Below are 22061 nucleotides of genomic sequence, written 5' to 3'. Positions count from 1 at the left end.
CTCAGAGTTACAAACACCAGAGTTAAGAACTGACTGATCAACCACACATCTCATTTGGAACCGGAAGTACGTAATCAACCACACATCTCATTTGGAACCAGAAGTACACAATCAGGCAGCATCAGCAGGAAAAAAAAGAAAAGAAAAAAAGCAAATACAGTATAGTACTGTGTTAAACGTCAACTACTAAAAATATAAAGGGAAAGTTTTTTTAATATAAGATATGAAAAGATAAGGAAACTGTTTCTGTGCTTGTTTCATTTGAATTAAGATTGTTAAAAACAGCATTTTTCTTCTGCATAGTAAAGTTTCAAAGCTGTATTAAGGTTCAGTTGTAAACTTTTAAAAGAACAACCATAATGTTTTGTTCAGAGTTATGAACAATCTCCATTCCTGAGGTGTTTGAGAATATGAGGTTTTACTGTAATAGAGTCTGTAAAAGGGAATGGTACTCAATGTTGCTTTTAAAAATAATATCCCACAGACATAACACTGGAGGACATATTTACAGTTCTTTCACGGTAAAAAAAAAATCTGTGCTGCTTTATGGTCATGTGTTTTATGCATCAGTCTGAGCAGTGGCTTTATTCCAAATTCCAACACAGGAATTGCTTTGCATGCTAAAATTTCATTTTTAAACAGCCATTGTACAATTTATTTATTCCTCTTTCAGCTTTTAGATCTTTGAAAAACAAGAACAGTTTTAAGTTATCTTAAGCTTTCTCGCTGTATGCACACTAGATTGCTACATATTATTCTCTGCAATTTTTCATCTTAATAATTAGTAGTGCTTTCTTTGTTATCCTGAGCAGCCCTGCCAGAGATAGAAACAATAGCTCCAAGGCGGTGGAGGCTATTCACTTTCTTTTCACTGAATAATTGTTTCCTCTCCTGGCTCCAAGATTTATAATAACTCATGTTCAGAGTAGCTCATCTTCAGCACCTTTTATAGTTTCATGCTTATCTTTAGGAGCAAGTGGCTTTTCATTTCCATACCTATCACTAATATTATCTTGCATGTTTTGCCTGTTGTGTATGAGATAAGGGCAACGTAATCTAGATCTTCTATAACTTCTTCTCTACTCAGTTATAATCTTCTTTGCAGGATTTCCACTGCTCTCCCCATTAGCCAGTCTGGCCCCAATTCAGCAAGTACTTAAAACATACCTTGCTTTAAGCTTGCATTCCCATTGACTTCTGTGGTACATTGCTGAATCAGGGCTTCTGTCACTAATCAAAGAGAATTATAGGTGTCATCTCTCCTTGCTGAACAACCTGACTGGATGGTGAACCCATTCTAAATGTTGGCCAGTGCTGTGGAAAAATTACCACGCATTGTGTTTGGATCAGAACAGCCTGAGGCTCCTTTATTACAAGAATGCAGGGAGAGCCAGTCAGTTTATCTGCTCTCCCGAGAAAGGGAACACACAAGCTTATATAGATCAAAACCACATTGAGTTACACATATTTCCTTATTAATATGTTCCCTTATTAGGAATACAGCAAAAACAAGCTTTTCCCGTTATTTACAGGTTGTTCTTTTGCGGTTAACGGCTTTCCTAACACTAGTTATTGCAGTTACATTGAGCAAGATTAGCTGTTGCAATTGTGTCTTGTTAGTAATTTTCCTTTCTCCCCTTTTCCCTCCTGACCACATACGCAGTTGTCTTAACCAAAGGTTAGGCCTACTCATTTTTCCTTTACAGTGCCCCCTTTGGTGCCTTTTTGGCACCATCTTAGCCTAAACTTTCATATTTATTAAAGTTTGTATTTTTGATTTTAAACCCAATGGCTCAGTCTTTGGGGTTTTAGTTGAAGGCAATGACAATGCATGGTTAGTATGAACATGGAAAGTGCTATTATTATTACACCTTTTACAACAACAACAACATAATCCTAGGCTAAACAATAATAATAAAAACATTAACATCCCCATTGTAATAATATGATGAGGTTGTTGTACAGCCTCAGTTACAAAACACAATACATCATATGTAGTACATAAAGTAAACACTTCATAGACTGTATGAAAAGCATGTTTTTTAATTTGATATGTATTTTGAAGCATATGAATTTTTTTTTTTTTTTGTAATTTAGAAATTTTGTGGATTTCTGGTAGGAGTGAAAGCAAATTTTGGAACCGATTAGGTACTAAGGCAGTTCAATTAAAAAGTATTTGAAACTTAAGGGCTGTTTGCAAATTTTTGTTCACAGGCCAATAAATAATATTACTGCCAGAAGCTGTGGTGAGATTGAAATTAATATTTTGCAAAATGGTGGCCTTAACATACACACAGCTATTATTTGCTTGGAAAAGCAGGTATCCCGCTAGGGTAGTTTCTTGTCCCTTACCCTCCCAGCAAACATGGTTATGTACAGTGTCAACTTCCTCTGGCCTTAGTTTGCGTATACACTGGAGCTGTGGGGATTTTAATGGCTAGAGTGTTTATTGGCTCCCTATCCCTATGCAAATGTTGGGTGTTATTTTAGGAGCACCAACTATAAATCAGTTAGCAAACCAGGTATTTTAATTTTCCAAATGTCTTGGTGAATTACCCAATTCTGCATGCATCCTTCCCACAGACTTGGCAGGATTCAGTATAAGGGAGCTCACACCTCTTTAATGAGTCCATATGCTTGGAAGGAGCATTGCGAATGTTTGCACTTTTACCCAGAAAATGTTCAAGTATGTTTTCAGGACCATACATTAGCTGATACTCCTGAAGTATTTGTAAGGGCAGTGAGCCAAGTCTGATGCGTGGGATTACTTGTATAGCCATTAGCTGGTTATTCATGAAATCCTGAATTTCTGAACATGCCAGATTCCACTGCAATGCTTTTCAGCCTTAGTGATGTTTAGCAACAATGTTGTCAGCAGTTTTTGGGTTATTGAACTAAGGGCAGAAATAACACGTAATTCCCCAACTTCAGCCTGCACCTGAGATAACTGTGCTTCAGTGATAAGACCTGTGACCTTTTTTAATTGTCCTAATTTTTTTTGTGTTGTTGGCCCTTATATATTTTAAATGGCAGCTGCGCTGTTGGCACCATTCCATAAGTGTTTGGCCACCTTTTTTTTTTTTTTTTTAAGAGGAAACCCAGGCCCTTTGCTGTGCTAACCTAAGGGCAACCCTTTTGAGCAATTAGGGTATGCAGAGGTGACTTGGAAGCTGGATAAGGGCAGTGTGAATTTTGTAGTTTTTAGAGTAGTATTAATTAGGGTTCATCGATATTCTAACACATCCCTTTTTGGTGAAGTACTATACCACATCTGTTGGCTATACACTTTTATGCACTTTTGAGAGGCATTGACATTAATAGCATAGGAAGGGGTATATTGCAATATAGTGCAGGTTCAGTTATTAGTTACTGGATTTATTTTAATACAGATAAAATTTTCCATGTCAGAACAAACCCTTTGGGTATACATTTGATTATTTACTAATTGCGTGACCAAATAACAATAAGGGCCATTTTAGGAACAGCCATTTTATTTACCCCTTTATAGATCCCCTTCATTTTAATTTCTGATTTCTGGGGCTTATTTGTAGTGATATTTTTATTTACACCAACCCATTTGTTTTTCATTTAATTGTTTACATACACTATTTTGGACTTTGAAAAATAATTTTTCTGAACAAAATTTTAGTAAATTACTAAGATCTGAAGGTTTGGGCCAATGGATTTTAGTAAATTATACCGTATTATCTGTATTCGGGTAAATTTTAGGGGTGATGGCATAGGAGGAGGGAATGGCGGAGGAAATGTTTTTGGCAGCAAGATGTTTTTGATATTTATCCTCTGGAAGCCCATTAGGGAGGGCAGTACATTCCCATGGTACTTGCCCAAAAACACAAGTTGCAGCCTGAGGAATAAACCCCAAAACCCAATTAGTACCAAATTCCCAAGAATAGATCCGACAATTCCCTCTCTGCCAATATACAATACTTCGTTTTCTTCACCAGGGCGAATTTTTAATGTTCTTTGTTGTTAGGAATTTCTGGACTCTGGGGGTTTTAGCAGTGTGAGTGGATGGGGTTTTTTTTTGTTTGGCTGGTTGGTTGTTTTTTTTGTAACGGTCATGGTTTAGCATTATACCGGGGAGAGCTTACTAGCACATTACCCAGATTCTAGTCCAGTGACCTTAAGGGATTTTATCCTTTGATGGTGGATTTTATTGTAGAATTGCTGATGGTTTTGGGCATCCAAAAGAACATAAAGGTATTATGAAGGTTTAACAATAACAGCAAGAGTATAGCTACACACATGAACCAAATTGAGGGCATGAGCCATTTTTGCACCATACCTGTTTCTTTTATTTTGGCTGTGCGGTTGGCCATGGCAATTAGGTGCCAGTGGGCACTAGGCTCTCCACTGGGCTATTAAAGGCAGTATTCTGGCCTTGTGTCTCCTGTTTCCCTTTGCCAGTGGGCCGAAGCTTCAGCTGGCTGTAAAGGCAGCATGTAGGAGATTAAGGTGGCTCTGATTGCCACTGACCGATGGATCAGGGTGCTGAGGTCTAATTTTGTTTCCTGAGGTTATATTTAGGTTCCTTTTGGGGGCTTAGAGAGAGGTTACTGTTACTATTACACTGGTCACTTTCTAGAGCAGTGTCTGCCAAATGGAATTTTTTAGCGTCTGGGTTTAAAGACAGCATTGTCTGTTTGCAGTGGGAGGCATGGATTCAGCTGACAAATCCCTTGCATTTGACTGCTATGTGAGTGATTAACAGGACCTGGTAGGGGCCTTACAAGCGAGGCTTTAGGGAAGCTTTTTTTTTGGTGTACTTTAATGTAGACCCAATCTCCAGGCTGCAGTGGGTGGCACAGCATGTCAGCTGATTCAGGCAGGGCACTTTGTACCTGTGAGTGAATAGACCTAATGCACCACATTAGTGCCTTGCAATATGCCATAACACTGTTATTATTTAGCTGCAAATTCAATTTGTAAGGGATCAGGGGAGGGGATACTGGCGTTCTTATAGGTCTCGCCATAAAGATTTTGTGTGGGGATAGGCCATGTTTGTGTGTGGGTGTGCTCCTCATATACATGAGGGCAAGGGGTAGGGCATTAGGCCATTTTAGGCTGGTTTCAGCACAGATCTTAGAGATTTTGTTCCTTAATTTCCCATTTTTCCACTCGACCACCCCTGCACTTTGGGGGTGGTGAGCACAATGCAGATGTGGAGGGCCTTGCAAATCTGCTGTATGATTTGGCCTGTGAAATTAGTGCCTCAGTCACTGTTGATAGAGACGGGTAGACCAAACAGGGGGATAACGTTTTTTAACAATCTTTTCGCCATCGTGAGGGAATCGGCCTTGGCACAAGTGTAGACCTCTATCCATCTGGAGTACATACAAACACAGACAAGGACATATTCATAAGAACAACATTTCGGCATATTGATAAAATCAATCTGGATATTTACAAAGGGTCCCCACAGGGTGGGGTGCGCAGCTGGTTTAGTTCGTACTGGTCTGCCACTGTTGTGGGCTAGGCAGATAGGGCAAGAGTTACAGTACTGCTATGCCATTATGGAAAAATTTGGGGCATACCAATGTTGCAGCATTGATGCTATCATCCCCCCTTTGCTCACATGTGCCATTTTATGCTTTGAGGTTAAATTTTGCATAAGAGCTAAATTTGGGTGGAAATTGGGCATGGAGGGAGACTGTGAAATAAAGAAAATAGAGCCAAATGGAGCCAGAGACCCGGAAAGGGCCCCCTGCCTGGCAGTAGCATCTGCCAAAGCATTTCCTCTTGTAACATTATTGTAAGGCTTTTGATGAGCAATACATTTTACAACAGCAATGGCAGAGGGAAGCTGAAGAGCAGAGAGAAGAGCATTAACATAAGGCCCATTACAAATGTTTGCCTCCCCCTCCCCCCTGACATGAGAAATCCTCTCTGTTTTTATAGTTGCCCATAGTTAAGGAACACCCTGACGGCATATTGGGAGTCTGTATAGATGGTAACAGATTTGTTTTTGGCCAAGGAACAGGCACGGGTAAGGGCAACAAGTTCCACAACTTGGGCTGAGTGTGCTTTCGGGAGGGAGTGGGCTTCCACGGGCTCGTGTTGGGAACTAACAGTATAGCTGGCCACAAGCAGGCCTACAGGATTTTTAAGATAGGACCCTGTCATAGTATCTTTCCCCAATCTGAACCTTAGAGTCGAAAAGTTGGGGTACTAGCATGAATTCCTCTAAGCTTAATTACCTGCTTAGATCTGATAAGCTGCCACCAATCAGGAATTCCAGTGCCTGATACACTCTGGTCCCCCCAAAACCTTCCCTGGGGACCCCAAGACCCAAATTCCTTGAGCCTTACAACACAGGGGAATACACCATTTCCCTCCCCTTCTCCCATTTCCCTCCCCATCTCCCTCCCTGTATATCTCCTGGAGAGATATACAGATTCAAGCTCCATGAATCTAAAACAAAGGGATTCCACCCTTCTCCCTCTCTGTTAAGTACAGACTCAATTCCCTTGAGCCTCAACAAGGGGAAAAAATCAGACAGGTCTTAAAAGCAAAACTTTTAATAAAAGAAAAAAAGAGTAAAGAAAATCACTGTAAATTCAAGATGGAATGTTACAGGGTCTGTCAGCTTCTAGAAACTGGAGAAAAAGCCTCCTCCAGCAGAAATACAATTTAAAATACTTCCAGCCAAATACACATTAGACCTCTACCAGCCAGATACACATTTGCAAATAAAGAAAACCAATTAAAAAGACTAAACCGCCTTTCTACTTGCACTTACTACTTGAATAGAAAATTAGAGCCTGTAGTACGTCCAGTCACTCTCAGATCCCAGAGAGAACAAAGCCAAATCCAAAAAACACAAACAAAGGCTTCCCTCCACCGAGATTTGAAAGTATCTTGTCTCCTGATTGGTCCCCTGGTCAGGTGTTTGGTTCCCTGTTTGTTAACCCTTTACAGGTAAAAGAGACATTAACCATTAACTATCTGTTTATGACAGACCCGTTTACATAGAACAGCAGATTAGAATTATGGAGCGGGGTGTTTTTTACGTTAATTTTAGGAATGGAGAGTTTTGTAGTTACGGCTAGACAGTTATGAGGTTTTTTATTGGCAGCAGTGGGGAGTAAAGAAGTGGGGTTAAGAACAAGGCAGCGAGTAAGAGTTACATTTGAAACATTTAAAAACAGTATTTTATATTTAGTTAGTCTGGAGTTAGAGAGATGCTGGGTTTTACTTTTTAGAAGTAGGACAGTTACAGCATGTGGGACAGCAACACACAGAGTGGATTTCAGAACGAGAGTAGCAGAAGTTTTGACAAGAGCAGTGGCTGCAGCTTCCATGTGGAGACAAGGAGGGAGTCCAGCTGCCGCAAGGTACAAGGGCGAGCTATAATATGCAATGGGTTGTTGCGCATTGCCGTGAGTCTGAGTAAGGACCCCTAAGGCTATTCCCTCCTTTTCATGGCAGTAGAAAGTAAAGGGCTTTTGATAGTTTGGTAGGCCGAAGGCAGGGGATTTGGTGAGGGCTTTTTTAATTTGAGTAAAGGCTTTTTTGGTTTTTGGGAACCATAGAAGGGGCTTTTGGTCCTTGTTAAGAGTTAGTTTTTGCAGAGATTTGACAAGGGCTGCATACCCGAGGATTCATTGTTGGCAATACCCGGCCATGCCTAAAAAGCCGCGCATTTGCTTTTTAGTAGTTGGTTTAGGGACCTGGAGAATGTCTTGTACTTGCGAAGAGGACAAGTGCCTTTTTTCAGCTGAAATATTATATTCCAAACAATGGACCCTTGGCAAAGAGAGCTGTAGTTTAGATTTGGAGGCTTTGTGGCCCTTCTGAGCTAGAGCTTGCAAGAGTACAAGGGAATTAGTTTTGGAGGCTTTTAGGGAAGATGATGCCAGGAGCAGGTTATTTACATACTGGACCAGGGTGGACCCCATGGGGAATTTAATGTTGTCCAGATCCTTTTTGAGGATCTTGGAGAACAAGGTTGGCGATTTGGTGTAGCCCTGGGGTCCAAGTATATAGTAAGCATATGGGAAAGTAAAGGCATATGTATACTGTATGTATATGGTAAGTAAAGGCAAACAGATACTGGCTATTTTTATGAATAGTGATTGAGAAGAAAAGCGAACAGAGGTTAATAACCATAAAATAAACTATGGAAGGGGGAATGCAGGGAAGGATAGTAGCAGGATTAGGGACAACGGGGAAGATAGGGAGAACAGCAGCATTAACAGCACGGAGATTTTGGACAAAACACCAAGCTTGTTTGCCAGACTTTTTTACGGGTAAAATGGGGGAGTTACATACACTGATGGTAGGAATAATGACTCCTTGCTCGATTAAGAAGGTGATTACTGGTTGAATTTCTTCCTCAGCCTGTTTTGAGAATGGGTACTGCTGCACTCTAGGAAGGGGTTTTGCTGGGTTGGGCAGACCCAATATACCCAGCTTGGTTGGCATGATTAGCCCACAAGGAGGGAGGGACCTTAGCCAGCAATTTTTGTTGCAACAAGGAAGGGCTGGGGTAGGTTTCCTCCTTTTTAGCATCCACCTGTAAGACTGCCAGGACCTTATCATGACTAGGACCAGGCAAATCTAAATATGTGCCTCCTGGGGTACAATAGATGGTACAATTCAATTTACAGAGCAAGTTTTTTCCCAAAAGGTTAGCCGGAGAGCAAGGACTGAGGAGGAAAGCATGACAGTTAGACAGAGGACTGATAGAAACAGACAGCAGTGAAGAAACAGGTTTGGGAATAGGAGTATTGGCCACCCCTACTGCATTCACTATCTCAGATGTTAAGGGAGGGAGGGGAAGTCGCTGGTGCAGAGAGTAGACTGCAAAGCGCCGGTATCTAGCAGGCAGGAGGTAGGGGTGCCATTAATTACACAGGTTACATATTTCAGTCCAACGGAATAAGCAAGCAATGACGTAACCAGTCTCCTGGCTATCCTAATGGCTTTGATAGAGCAAAGGGGCTGGGGAAGGGGTTGACGGTGGCAAGATAGGATTAGTGGATTGGTTAGGCTGGTAGGGACAATTATTTTTTCAGTGGCCCTTTTGCTTGCAATAGTGACGCATGCTATTACTTTGTTTTTGGGAAGGTGGGCAGAAGAAGGAATTACAATTTGGCCTCTGCCCTTTCCCCCACAATGGGTGATTGTTGCGAGGTTTCTGTATGTTTTGGACCTGGAAGGCCATTAACTTAGCTTTTGTGGCGTCTTATTTTCGTTTTAGTTGGCAGTGATAATGTTGGGCAGCTGCTAAAATTTTATCTAGATTTTTTTTCTTCTCATTCTACAATGCCAATTTTTAATTGGTCCCCCAATCATGGATTGAGTCCCTGAACAAAAGCAGCTACCACCGGGTGTCTGGCATCTTGCTCGGCGTTGTCTATACTGGAATGTCTTTTGAAAAGTTGCTTGAGGCATTGCATATAATTAGCAGGACTTTTTCCTTTATTTTGTTTACAGGTGCTAATTTTGGTCCAGTCTGCTTTCTTTGGACAGACTGTGAGGACTGCATTTAGCAGTCTATCTCTAATTTCCTCTATTTTGGTCTATCGTGTGCCTGGGTCATCCACGGGCCACTGGACTACCTTATAAATACAATTAAATGCTTCCCTGGGTGAGACTTCTCTTAGGAATTGGTTTAAGTCTGCCCAGGTGGGGTTATAACAGCTTATGACAGTTTTTCCCAGTTCCTGGCGAGGCAGATACCACCTTGGACCTCCAGCCCTCAGTATGATAGTTCCCTGCAAGACGCGGATCACCTTGGACCCTCCGGCGCCCAGTATCCGGATTATTTTCACTTGGGTCACTTACACAGGGATAGCTTATTTAGGACGTCCACAACTCTCCTACAGCACCCTTCAGCAAAGAGTGTTGGCTAGCCTCAGAGAGAACAGCACTGCTTACTCTGGTGCTTCAGATGAGATGATTGGACCAGTCAGTGGCTTATGAACTGCCTTCAGGCGGGGACAGAGACAGGGGAGGAAAGAGGGTCACAGGAAAGGACACTTCGAGGATGATAAAGGATAGGGTCACACAATCCTAGACCCAGGCAGGCCCCTCACTGGTCAAGCCATGCAGAGTGAGACTGCCTCAGTCATGGCCCTCTCTTTGGCCGTACTAGTTGTGGTTACAGGACTTGCATTAGCGACATCTCCGGTCACAAGCTGGTGGGCTTTGCAGAGAGCTCTGGGCATCTTCCTGTGACCTTCACTCACACTGGCACACACAAACAAAGTCCTACCCAGCCACCCACATGGCTCTTCCCGGGGCAACCAGAAGGGCATCAGGCATGTCTGGCAGCAAAAGGTGCGGATCCAGCATGCAACTGGCTGGCCTCCACCAGAACCCAAAATAGAGATTTAAAAGGTCTCCTACCTTTCAGACGGCGCCTGGGTCCAATGGGGAACAGTCCGCGGTCCTCCGGTCCGGTGGTATGCTGTGGATCCGTGTCACAGCACCAAGAATTGTTGTGGAAAAATTACCACATGTTGTGTTTGGATCAGAACAGCCTGAGGCTCCTTTATTACAAGCTTGCAGGGAGAGTCAGACAGTTTAGCTGCTCTCCCGACAAAGGGAACACACAAGCTTGTATACATCAAAACTACATTGAGTTACACATACTTCCTTATTAATATTTTCCCTTATTAGGAATACAGAATCCTATTATTTACAGGTTGTTCTTTTGCAGTTAACGGCTTTCCTAACACTAGTTATTACAGTTACATTGAGCAAGATTAGCTGTTGCAAGTGTGTCTTGTTAGTAATTTTCCTCTCTCTTCTTTTTCCCTCTGACCAAGTACACGGTTCTCTTGACCAGAGTTTAAGTCTACTAATTTTTCCTTTATACCAGCAAACAACTATACAACATGCTACAGTTCTATAAAAGCTTTAGATGCTATTCACTGGCTTTTTGCAATCCAAGTAATCATAGGATGTTTAGGCTGTCCTCTACCTACAAATGCATTCTTTCTCAGAGCGCACAATATGTCTTCACTGACACGTTTTATTTTCCAATACTATTACAGAGAACAAGTGTATCTCTTACCTGAATCCTACCTACTCCAACAGAAGGCTCTTATTGGAGTGCTGTCTGTTCAATATATTAGTATCCATTATTCATGGTTTATTCATAACTAGTGTAAGGGCCAAGGTTTCGTGTGCATGTTTCAGCATCCTGTTTCAAAACTCAGGCCTGTGCACAAGTCAAGTGACCAAGGTCACATGACAGTATCCCAGCCTGTACAGGGACTGCCTGTTCACACAGACAAGGAAACCTATAAGGAGCAGAAAGAGTCTTGAACATTAGCCACGATAGTGGTAAGCTAAGGAAGCTTGCCAAGATTCAAGTGGCTCCTAGTGAAAAGAGCTGGGGAAATACCTGCAGGGGAGGCTTTAGAAAAGGCCAGCCAACAGGACCTGACTTTGAGACAGAACTGTGTTCTGTTATGTCCAGTGCTGCAAAACAGAAAGGAATTGTGTGTTAAAGAGAGAATTGGGGGAAAGTACCGGTGCCTGGAAGGGCCAAAGGAATAATCAATGTATTTTTGTGTGTGTGATGTAATAAATGAGACTCTAAGAGGAAGAAAGTTATTTTGAAATGCCTGGAAGCATATGAATTCATCCAAGAGGGGACATTGAGGCAAGACTCACCAGATGCTAAGAAGGGGGTTAGCTGAGCCCATGGCACTCTGAATCCTATTTGTTTTTTAAACTGTTTCATCCATCACTAGCATTCACTAACATTCTCATGCTAACAGGTTTCAGAGTAACAGCCATGTCAGTCTGTATCCGCAAAAAGAACGTATTTATTTTCCCCCCTACGGTTCCTCACACCTTTTTGTCAACTGCTGGAAATGAGCCATTTTGATTACAGCTACAAAAAATATTTTTCTCTCCTGCTGGTAATAGCTCACCTTAACTGATCACTCTCCTTATAGTGTGTATGGTAACACCCATTGTTTCATGTTCTCTGTATATATATATATATCTTCCTACTGTATTTTCCTCTGCATGCATCCGATAAAGTGGATTTTAGCCCACGAAAGCTTATGCTCAAATAAATTTGTTAGTCTCTAAGTTGCCAAAAGTACTCCTGTTCTCATTTTAGGTTGCTTAAGGCACTGAAGTTTCTCCATAGTTCAAATACAAACTGGTCCCTTTTGGTCTGGTATTTTCACATATATCCAGTTTAATGAAAGATGTTTTCAACTGAGCTAAATTTTGATCATGATGACATGATGTGCTATGCCACATTTAAATACTTCCTTAGCTTGTGGGTTCCTTGACTTAGCCTCTGTGCAGCTTTTTAGGTGCACAGAGGTTGAAATAGGATTCCTGTGGAACAAGGCAAGATTTCTGCAGATAACAAAGCCATTTGATATATTGTACTGTTTGAGAAGTAATATGTGATCCCATAATTAAAGACTTCATTGTAAGGCATTGGCACAAGGGGGCAGAATTAAAGTTGAGCGACAACCTTAATTTTGGCATTTCCTAATTTAAGTACATAACTGTTCTTCCAACATGGTTTGGGACTTTTTGTATGAAATTTCCTATAGCAAAGATTTTCAATCATCTGTGACAGATTCAAACCAGTGGTCTACAGGTGAAAGGCTTTGTGTCATATTACCAAACCCTAAAGCCATCCAGAATCCTGGTCTCATTCTTTCCTTGAAAGTGAGTACTAACCTCATCAAAGCCCAACCCTGTAAACCCTTGCACAGATAGTCTCACTGAGGTCAATGGGAACACACTCGTGAGTATGGATTTGCAGGATTAGACCCTAAGTACAGAGCTTCCTTTAAGGTTTGATTGCTCTTCTTTATTCAGTTAGATAATAGGCTCTTAGTCCTCACCCAGATCAGCTTTTCATAGCACTATCTGTCACAGGGCACATCTCTCACTGCCGGACTGGCACCTCCTCCTGGTCACTCTGGGGATTAGCTAGAGGCTGGTGCCCCTGTCTGCAGATTGCACGCCATCACTCCCTGCATTTGACTGCAGCCTCTCTCACAGCACCAGGAACCGCAGCGCCCTTTTCGCAACTCAGCCCTCTACCTGTGTCAACATCTGTGTTCCTTCCTCCTGGGGGTTAGTATCTCAGTCTAATAGTCCAGCCACTCCCACAATGGTGAGTGGGGGAGACCCAGGCCCACCCACTACTTTGGGTCTCAGCTCAGAGACTTTGTAGATGGCAACCACATGCTGTGTCTCCTCCAACAGTTCATTAGGTTTCCCTGAGCCACTTCCCCATGGCCCCAACACCTTCTTCACCCTTACCTCAGGGCCTCAGCATGTCAGTCTAGCAGCCAGCCATTAACTCCCTTTTGCTCCCCTGCTCCCTGCCAGCAACTGCTCTGTCCATGGTGCCACAGGACTCTCAACCTGCTAGAGACACATTCCTGACTCCTGAGCTCCCAGCAGCCACTGCCCATCTCCATCTGAGCAGCTCATTTAGGTAGTAGTTTGTTGAATTTCCAAAGTGAGAGATTAACTTATAGCCCAGCCTCCTCCTTTTTCCTGTGAGCTTGGGGACAGCTTTAGCAGAGTTAATCAGACTTTAAAGTCTGAAAAGGATATATACCATTTCTATTATGAATATTTTGGAATTTTTCTTACCTCTTCATTACTGAATAAATATTACATCATTTTCCACAGGAGCTGTTAGTGTAATTACACTTTAATACATGCATTAACACTGTGCAGTTTGACCTTTTATGAAAATAAGCATCTCCCAGAGGGAGACAATTCCAAAAAAATGTACTCTGCTATTTACTATTTAATAAACATGGATATGTACCATAGCAACCCCTACCTCATATGGTAAACATTGGTGCTCTATTTATAATTAAAATACACACTGACACTAGGACACATGTCTATCTTATTCAACTGTGAAGCACTTATTTCATTATTAAGTAGGTAATTTGTTCTACAGCCTTCATTTTTAAAACAGTGCGGGCTAGAAGGAAGTGGTAAGGAAATACACAAGGAAGTTAAGACCAAGAATTTCCTTTGGAAAAGCTAGACACACTCGGTAAAACAGGAAGGTCAATCCTTTGTTATTCTTCCTTTGGTAGAAAGTATTTGATCAACACATAGAAAGTTTGTCTGGCTATGCCATTACTAAATGCTGTATGCATTATTCCACAAGTTACAGGACACAGTTCTTCACACACTCCAGAATGTATATTCATGTTTCTACATTCTGACTGTATAGTCTGGCGTCTCAAACTTCATTATCCTACACACTGACCTTTTCTTGACTGTTTGTATGTGGCCAATTTACACACAGTAGTTTATTTTAAACTCATGTGAATATAAGATATTTAGTTTATCCTTGGAAAAAACAGCAGAACTGAGGAAAATGCCCTTCTTCCTATCCTTTCCAATTGTTCACTTCCTTCAAGGTCATTTTTCCCTGCCTTGGAGCTAACAAGGGGTAGATAGCATAATTTCCTGTTTGTTGAGATGAGATTAGGGAAATTAGGCCAATATAGAAGATTAAAATACCTCATAGAAGGGCTGTGGTGATGGTTCATGCAGCGCTGGTGAGAAGATGGGGTCTTGGGCTGGTCAACATCAACCTCTCCAGCCAACTGAGGAGTGGTGTTGATAGTTTTCCATGGCCACAATGAACAATTTCTTGAAGATTAGGGGAAGCACAAAGCAAGGTAAAAATGTATAATGAACACCCTAGGGGAAAAATGCCTTAGATTGCATTGCTCTTGTTTAAATTAGACTCTTTCTGACATCTGAATTTAGTATGAAAATACAAAGAAAAATAATTGAAAAAAATGTTAGTGAATTAATCCAGTGTCAGTATTAAATCAGTGTCATACAAACATGGCCGTGAATAGCAGAGAATGAGTGCCACAAGTAATGCCATATTTCCTAACAAAACTAGGTGCTTTGCTGCAGTGGGGAATGAAAAAGATAGTAAAGTTAACCTAACATCCTCAGAGGAGTCATACAAATGGGGCACAGAACTGTGATCTAGACCGTGTCTTATAGAAACGCGTATGACAATGGCAAAAAAGATGGATTTAATGCCAACTCCATGCAGCTGTAATTTAAACATCAATTTAATACTAAGAATGAAAGCAAGACCCATCACTGTTAAGCATCTCATTCTATTTCTAACTTGATAAGCCAGCAGGTTTAGGTTAGAGTTGTAAGAATCTCTCCATTTTACCCCACTGTATACCCTTCAGATTGTCAGTGTTTTTGGCATGTGAAGTATAGGTAATATTTGCAGAAGCATGCAAGTGACTTAGGAGTCTATGACCCATTAGGACTTAGGCAAATTCACTTAAGGCCTGTTTTAAAAATTTTACACAAACACCACTTCACAAGTGTTTCAACAGTGCCCGGAACGGTGAAGACTCAGTCCTGCTTAGTGACTCCGAGCTCTACTGCAATACAAATATTAAGTAACTAATAAACAGAACAAATAACTTCTTAATTTTGTTGAACTTAATAAAGTAGATTCTGTCCATACTCACAAAGCTAGGGGTGACACCATTTCTTCCCATTGTACTGATGGAGTCATGGAAAAAGCATCACTCTTCTTTCAAAGAAAGTCTAATAGCAGTCTCTGCTGGATCATTGCCATTTTAACTTTATACACATTATATATAAATATTATAAAATATATTTAAAATTATATGTAAATATAAAATGTCCACAGAAGGGCATGTCTTGTTCTTGTACATAGCCCTGAGCATCACATTATCTATTCCATTATTGTCAATTCACACTTGACTTTTTGGTAGCAGTTAGATGTCATGTGAAACATGTCACTTTATGTAAAACATTTGAAATAGTACTGGTACTAAGCTGCTGACTGTGAGGAAACACAACTTGTTATTTTGTCAAATATTTCTCTTCCCTATTTAAAGAAGCATAATGTATGTTTGTGTTATGATTATGTTAAGACTGCAACTAACAAAGGGCACATTCCTGCCAGATGTTGAGCAACACCTGAAGCACTTCCAGGAATTGCTCAGCACCTGGCAGGATCAAGCTCTAGCAAGGAGACACATTTTGTGTTACACTTGCTGACAATCATGGCAGACCATGCATTTCAATTTATATTTACACTCAACAGCAGTGGCTTTTTCAAAGATTTTGAATATCACAGCACCCAATTAGCTACTTGAGAATCTACACAAATTCAACAGCTCAATGGAAATATCAGTTTGCAAGATTGTAACTTTCCCTCTGTGGCCATGTAGGGGAGTCCTTTACCCCCTCCTGACTCTGTTCAGTCTAGCTGGAATGTCAATCTGTGGACAGAAAGTAGAGTTGGCTCTACAGGGCCTCTAGTTCCCACCTGTGCAGGTGGGCAGAGCCTCCACCTTCCACAATAAGACATCTCATGAAGCTGAACAAGTGTATGGGGAGAAATAATCTCTACCCAATAAAGGAGTGACACAGACTACTTTCCCCTAGAACAAATAGTGTCCTAGGCAATTCCTTGCCTGGCTGCTTCTGCAACCCCTCTGCCTTGTATCTTTCCCTATATAAAGTCTGAATTTTGCCTGTTGTTATTGCCTATTATTTCCACAAGAAAGGGCAGAGCATTCACTGAGGTAATTTAGACGAAGACTGCAATACCTTTACTTATAATGAATAGTGTCTTACTCCATAAGTAGACACATTGACTTCACTAATACTGCTCATGATATAAGGTGCTATTCGATGTAAGTAACAATATCAGAATCTGGCCCTAAAAAAATAAATGGGGTCACTGATATGATGTTTAGAGAGGAAGAAACCTAGTCAAAATTATTACTAAAACTGACAATTTCTTTCTTTCTGACAGTTGGATGTGTGTCACTTTATCATCAATAACATTTTTTTTAAATGCGTAACTGATATCCACAAAGTTCCACAAATGTTCTGATACAAAAATACATGACAGTGTAGGAAATTTGGTTCACCTTTTCTACAGGGCAGAATTTTTCAGTGCAACAGTAAAACGCAGAGAGGCCCATTGATGCCAGCTGGAAAAGGGTTCACTTTGCTGGGTCAACAACTCCTAAAAGTTCTGACAAACTCACTACACCCAACACATAGCTGTCATAGTACTTATCTATAAAGGATGTCATGTGAGATTTTAAATGAAAGCCAGGATCATGCTTGTTATTAATAACATTGCATGATGTATTTGTGGATGATATTTAAGGAATAATATATATGTACTGAAAATATATCCTGAGAGTCTGTCTCAAAGTATGAGTTACCAGCAGAGACAGGGGGAAGGATAGCTCAGTGGTTTGAGCATTGGTCTGCTGAAACCTAACATTGTGAGCTCAACCCTTGAGGGGGCCATTTAGGGAACTGGAATAAAAAAAAAATCTGTCTGGGGATTGCTCCTACTTTGAGCAGGGGGTTGGACTAAATGACCAGCAGAGAGCAGTTCTCTTTCAGACTAGGAATGTTTGTCCATCTAGCTAATTGGCATGTAAATTAAGTATTGTATTGTTTCACAATGGGCTTCTCATGACTGGTGCAACAGAGTGCAGGAAGTTACACTAGTGCACTCTGGCACTAATTGGCTCACCCAGAGAGATCTGACTGGAGAATGAAATGTAATTAATCAGAATAGCGGGCTGGGTGAATTGAAGGATTAATTAGCCCATCAGTTGAGGACTGATAAATAAAAAGGCACAGGAAGGCCATGCAAGGGAGAGCTTGAGCTAGGCTAGCTGAACCTAGAGTCAGAGAGACCTTAACCAAAGGAGACCTTTTCTCCTCTTGGGCCCTGAGAAAAGGGCTGATGATACAAGGGACATTGTATATAGTATTGTCACATGAAACTGTAAAGATATCGGTGGAGGGAACATAAACAAACAGCACAGTGTGGATATCCAACTAATGGATTCTGAACTTGTTTCTGTAGGGCAAGGAGTGAACTGCACCCTGCAACGACTGGTCAGAACTGAATGCTAATGAAGAACAGAGATGTGAAATCAACCAGAAAAATAACAATTGGGAAGAAGAATCTTATCTGAGGGTGCACATGAAAAGTTTACTGAACTATAATGGGGCGGGGGGATCAAGACAGACCTTTGTTATCTATTCACCCTGTTGGAGAATGTGGTGTGTTCATGAATGCATGGATCCTGCTTTTGACTGAAAACTAGCAACTCTGCCAAAGACTGAATCCTTGGGAGAAAATCTCCTTTATTCAGTTTACATTGATAAGTGTAGACCCAGAACTGTGTTTTATGTTTTGTTTTCTATGTATAACCATTTCTATTTCCACTTGTCTTTGCTCACTCTCTCTTGAAACTAAACCTTTGATAATAAACTGATGATTGTTTCTGCATAAATATATTGCAGTTCTATGATGTTATAAAAGGTCTGATCTTGAGTTGCACCAGCTTAATTTGTACATTGTTCCTTCAGGGATGGCTCACCTGGTAATTTCTGAGAGTGTCCAGTGATGGGGGCTAGATACTGCAGGAAGAAAACACTCTGAGGACTCGGGGGTTGGTGTGTGCCTATCCCTAGCCTGCACAGAGACAGTGAGGTCTGCAGAGACATTGAAGTAGCACTTGTACAACCAGAGGCTGCTGGTTTCATGGAGCTGAGCCACAGCAGGCAAAGACAAGACTGCTTCATGCTACGAGCAGGTGGTGGTGAGGTGCCTCACAACCCTGGGTACCTCTGGGGAATGTCACAGTGATCATAGGAATAATTATCAGGCTGTTCAGGTGACAGACAGTTGAAGATGAGTCAGGTCACTCATGAGCAGTTCATCAGGAAGTGAAGTGTGCAAGGACACTCTCTCTCTCTCACACACACACACACACACACACACACACACTTACTTTAAATAGACTGATTTATGTTTCTGCTGCTCTCCTAGTAATAGTGAATACAAAAAAGTTGGCAAAGCCTCCCTGATGTGTGTACACTTATTATTTTCCCTTTTTACTTCCTTTACTGAAGTTGTTACATTAGTTTATTTTGTAGTAAAAACTCAGTGCAGGAATCAACCCAAAACAAGGGAAACTGACATGTTTGAATGCAGTGCAAATCAGAACTAGCCCAGTCATTCATAATCAATACATAGATATATCTTGGGGAAAATGTCTCACTTCTTGGAAGACCAGAAACTATACCAAGTAATGAACCTTAATAGACCTTCCCAAACCAATATAGTGAAGGCTGCCTGGATAACCATGGATATAATCTAAGGAAAACAATCTTCTCCACACTACCCACAGGTACCATGCAGGAGGAAACTTCTTGACCTAGACAAAATTCCCACTGCCTGTAATGTGACTAGGGCCTGCTCTACACTTAAAAGTTTTGCTAGTATAATTATGTCCCTTCAGAGTCTGAAAAAAAAATCATACCTCTAACAAACAAACTAGGACTTTTTGCCAGTGTAGATGCAGGTATACTGGAAAGAAAGTCCTTTTGCTGGAATATCTGTGACATGCCCAGGGTACAATCTGGACTGACGGGTAGCTGTGTCCCCTCAGTTCTCCAGTCTGGGGTGCCCTTTACACTGCTTTACCACTCTCGGTCCGCTCACACACAGCCTCCAGCATGTAAGTTACTCCCAGTTATAAGTGTATGATTGCTGCTGTCAGCCACTCTTGAATTACACTGCAGGGCAACACCAGAAAACTTCCAGTCCCAGACTTTCTCTAGAAATGTATGTCTTATGCTGCCCACCACGCAGCTGGAAAAGATAAGCTCATATAAAAGCCATCATTATATGAATAAAAAATGATATGCACAAATCCTGTTATTTCAAATAGTTTCCCAAACACTTCAATTTAAACACACTAGTTTAGAAAAAACAATAAAACAAGTTTATTAACTACAAAAGATAGATTTTAAGTGAGTATAAGTAATAAGGCATAAAAGTCAGACATGGTTACAAAACAAATAAAAATAAAATGTAATAAATGCCTAACTTAACAACTTAGAGCGAATTCAAAGCAAAAGTCTCTCATCACATGCTTCAGCAGTCTTACTGGCTGAGTCTTTCAGTCAGGATTCTTCCTCCGGTCCAGTGCCACTTCCTTTGTTCTTCGGGTAAAGTGAATGCCATAGGTAGAAAGAAAGAGAGAAATCCTTTGAGGCATTTGCTCTCCCTTCTTATAGTTTTCTCTTCTTCAAAAAGCATCCCCATCTGGGGTTCAGGAGACAGAAATGGGACAGGAACCCTGAGTTGTTTCTTTGTCAAGATGTAGATTTTCGGCCTAGACCCTGCCAAAGAGTGGCCACTTAACCAGGTGGTGGGCCATTTGATTTCTTTGACACCAGGCTGAAGTGTCAGCTTGCCTTTTATCTCTGAGGAATTGGTTTGTGGCTGCTTCCCAGACTTGGAGCATGTCAGAGCAATACTATACAAAGGAATCTTATATGCTTACATACAATGTTGCCACACATATTTTACCAGGACAATAATGATCAGCAAAATATGTGTTTTTAAATGATACCTCACAAGGCATACTTTGTACAAAATTTATCATAATCCTGTAAAAGGGATGAACACAGAGGTTTAGACAGTCACAATAGCATATTTAATTCATGGAACTGGTATAAACTATACTGGAAAACAAACACTTTTGCCAGTATAAGCTGTCTCCACTAGGAGAGTTTGCTACTAGAGCTATAACAGTATATTTATACTGGCAAACCCTTTCTTGTGTAGACAAAGCCTAGGATAGACCCCCTAATATCTTTCCTGAAATTAAATATTAGTCTCCTGCAGTTACCTGTACACATTACAAGGAATTGTTATTGAAAAGGAGGATTGAGCCACTCAATGTGGTGTGTGTGTGCGAATATGTATATAGGTGTGTGTGTGTTTGATGTGGTAAATTGAATGGGCAGTATGACTAGCGTATTTAGGATGTTTGTACCTTCAAGTCCAACCCTGGAAACATGGTGTTGTATCAAGACAGTCATGATTGTTAGGCTTTTTGTTTGTTTGGGTATCACAAAGTATGTTAGGCCCTGATCCACCACTTAAGCACATATGTACACCATTGTGGCCTATGGGACTACACACAGGTTTAAAGTTACTGATGTGCCTAAGTGTTTTGCTGGATTGGAACGAAACCTTTATGCACATTTCAAAGCGTGTATGTGCTTAATGAAAAACAATTTTACAGGAACTGCTTCTTTAGCTAATTACATATTTGGCAACAGAGGGTGAGGGGGTGAAGTAAAGCTATTTTTCCATCTGCAGTAAATCCTGACAGCTGCTTAAAAAGCAATAGTAATGAGAGAGAAAGATCTGTGATGGGTTTAGAGGTTCTCTTCAGATAAACACCCAAAAAATGTATCCTTACCTTCTCTATACCAAATCTTTGGGATTTGCAAAACTATGCTAGAACCCTTGGCAATAAAGAGTGTCTCATGGGATCTAGGACTCTTAATGTTTACATTCGTGCCAGAAATATACTCTATACAGTTGTTTTGACACTGGATCCCATATAGAGTATCATCAAACAATTTCTACATTTGATGAGGACCACATCCTGAAAAAAATCTTTCCAGAACCCCCTTTCTGGGCTTCAAACAACCCCCCAACTTTTCCAAACTCACCATCAGAAGCAAACTCTGCACAGACCAGGATAGACCTACTCAAAGTGGCACCAGACCCTACCAGAACAATGTATGTGAAACCTGAAGACATATCTCCAAGGCTTCATGATAAATACCCCCCACCAGTGTTCCCTCTAACTTTTACGTCTATGTGCAAAATGAATTTTGTAATGGGCACCAATATGGAGGTAATGTGTGGCATGGATGGAGCTGAGGGGCTTGGAGTGTGGGAAGGGACTCAGGAATGGGGAAGAGGGTTGGGATAGGGGGATGAGGGCTCTGGCTAGGGGTGCATGCTATGGGTGGGGAAAGGGGAAGAGGGGACTCGGCTCATGGCTAGGAAAGAGAGTTGGGGTGTGTGACGAAGTGGGTGGTTTTTCTTGGGGTTTTCTGTCTTTTCCAGGGTTTGCATGCACAGGGGGTGGGACTCAATGTCCCTGGGTGTTACTGGTTTAACGAGGTGAGGGGAGAGGGAGTTT

The 22061-nt window shown here is 41.2% G+C and overlaps 1 protein-coding gene across 2 annotated transcripts in view; it reads right to left on the bottom strand.

Annotated features, from left to right (window-relative positions):
• The window catches only part of LY96 (lymphocyte antigen 96), a 91013-nt gene that overhangs the window by 48273 nt on the left and 20679 nt on the right, over positions 1-22061 (bottom strand). Inside the window, exon 5 of one of the 2 annotated variants that reach the window (XM_050941412.1) lies at positions 10375-10435. In XM_050941412.1, coding sequence (XP_050797369.1) covers positions 10375-10435 — 61 coding nt within the window. Of the gene's footprint in view, positions 1-10374; positions 10436-19818; positions 20159-22061 lie in introns of those variants that run through there. The other variant, XM_050941410.1, reaches the window with a different exon arrangement.

The sequence above is a fragment of the Gopherus flavomarginatus genome, chromosome 2 (assembly GCF_025201925.1).
Source record: "Gopherus flavomarginatus isolate rGopFla2 chromosome 2, rGopFla2.mat.asm, whole genome shotgun sequence".
NCBI classification, from domain to species: Eukaryota; Metazoa; Chordata; order Testudines; family Testudinidae; genus Gopherus; species Gopherus flavomarginatus.
This window is presented reverse-complemented; position numbering and strand designations above follow the sequence as displayed.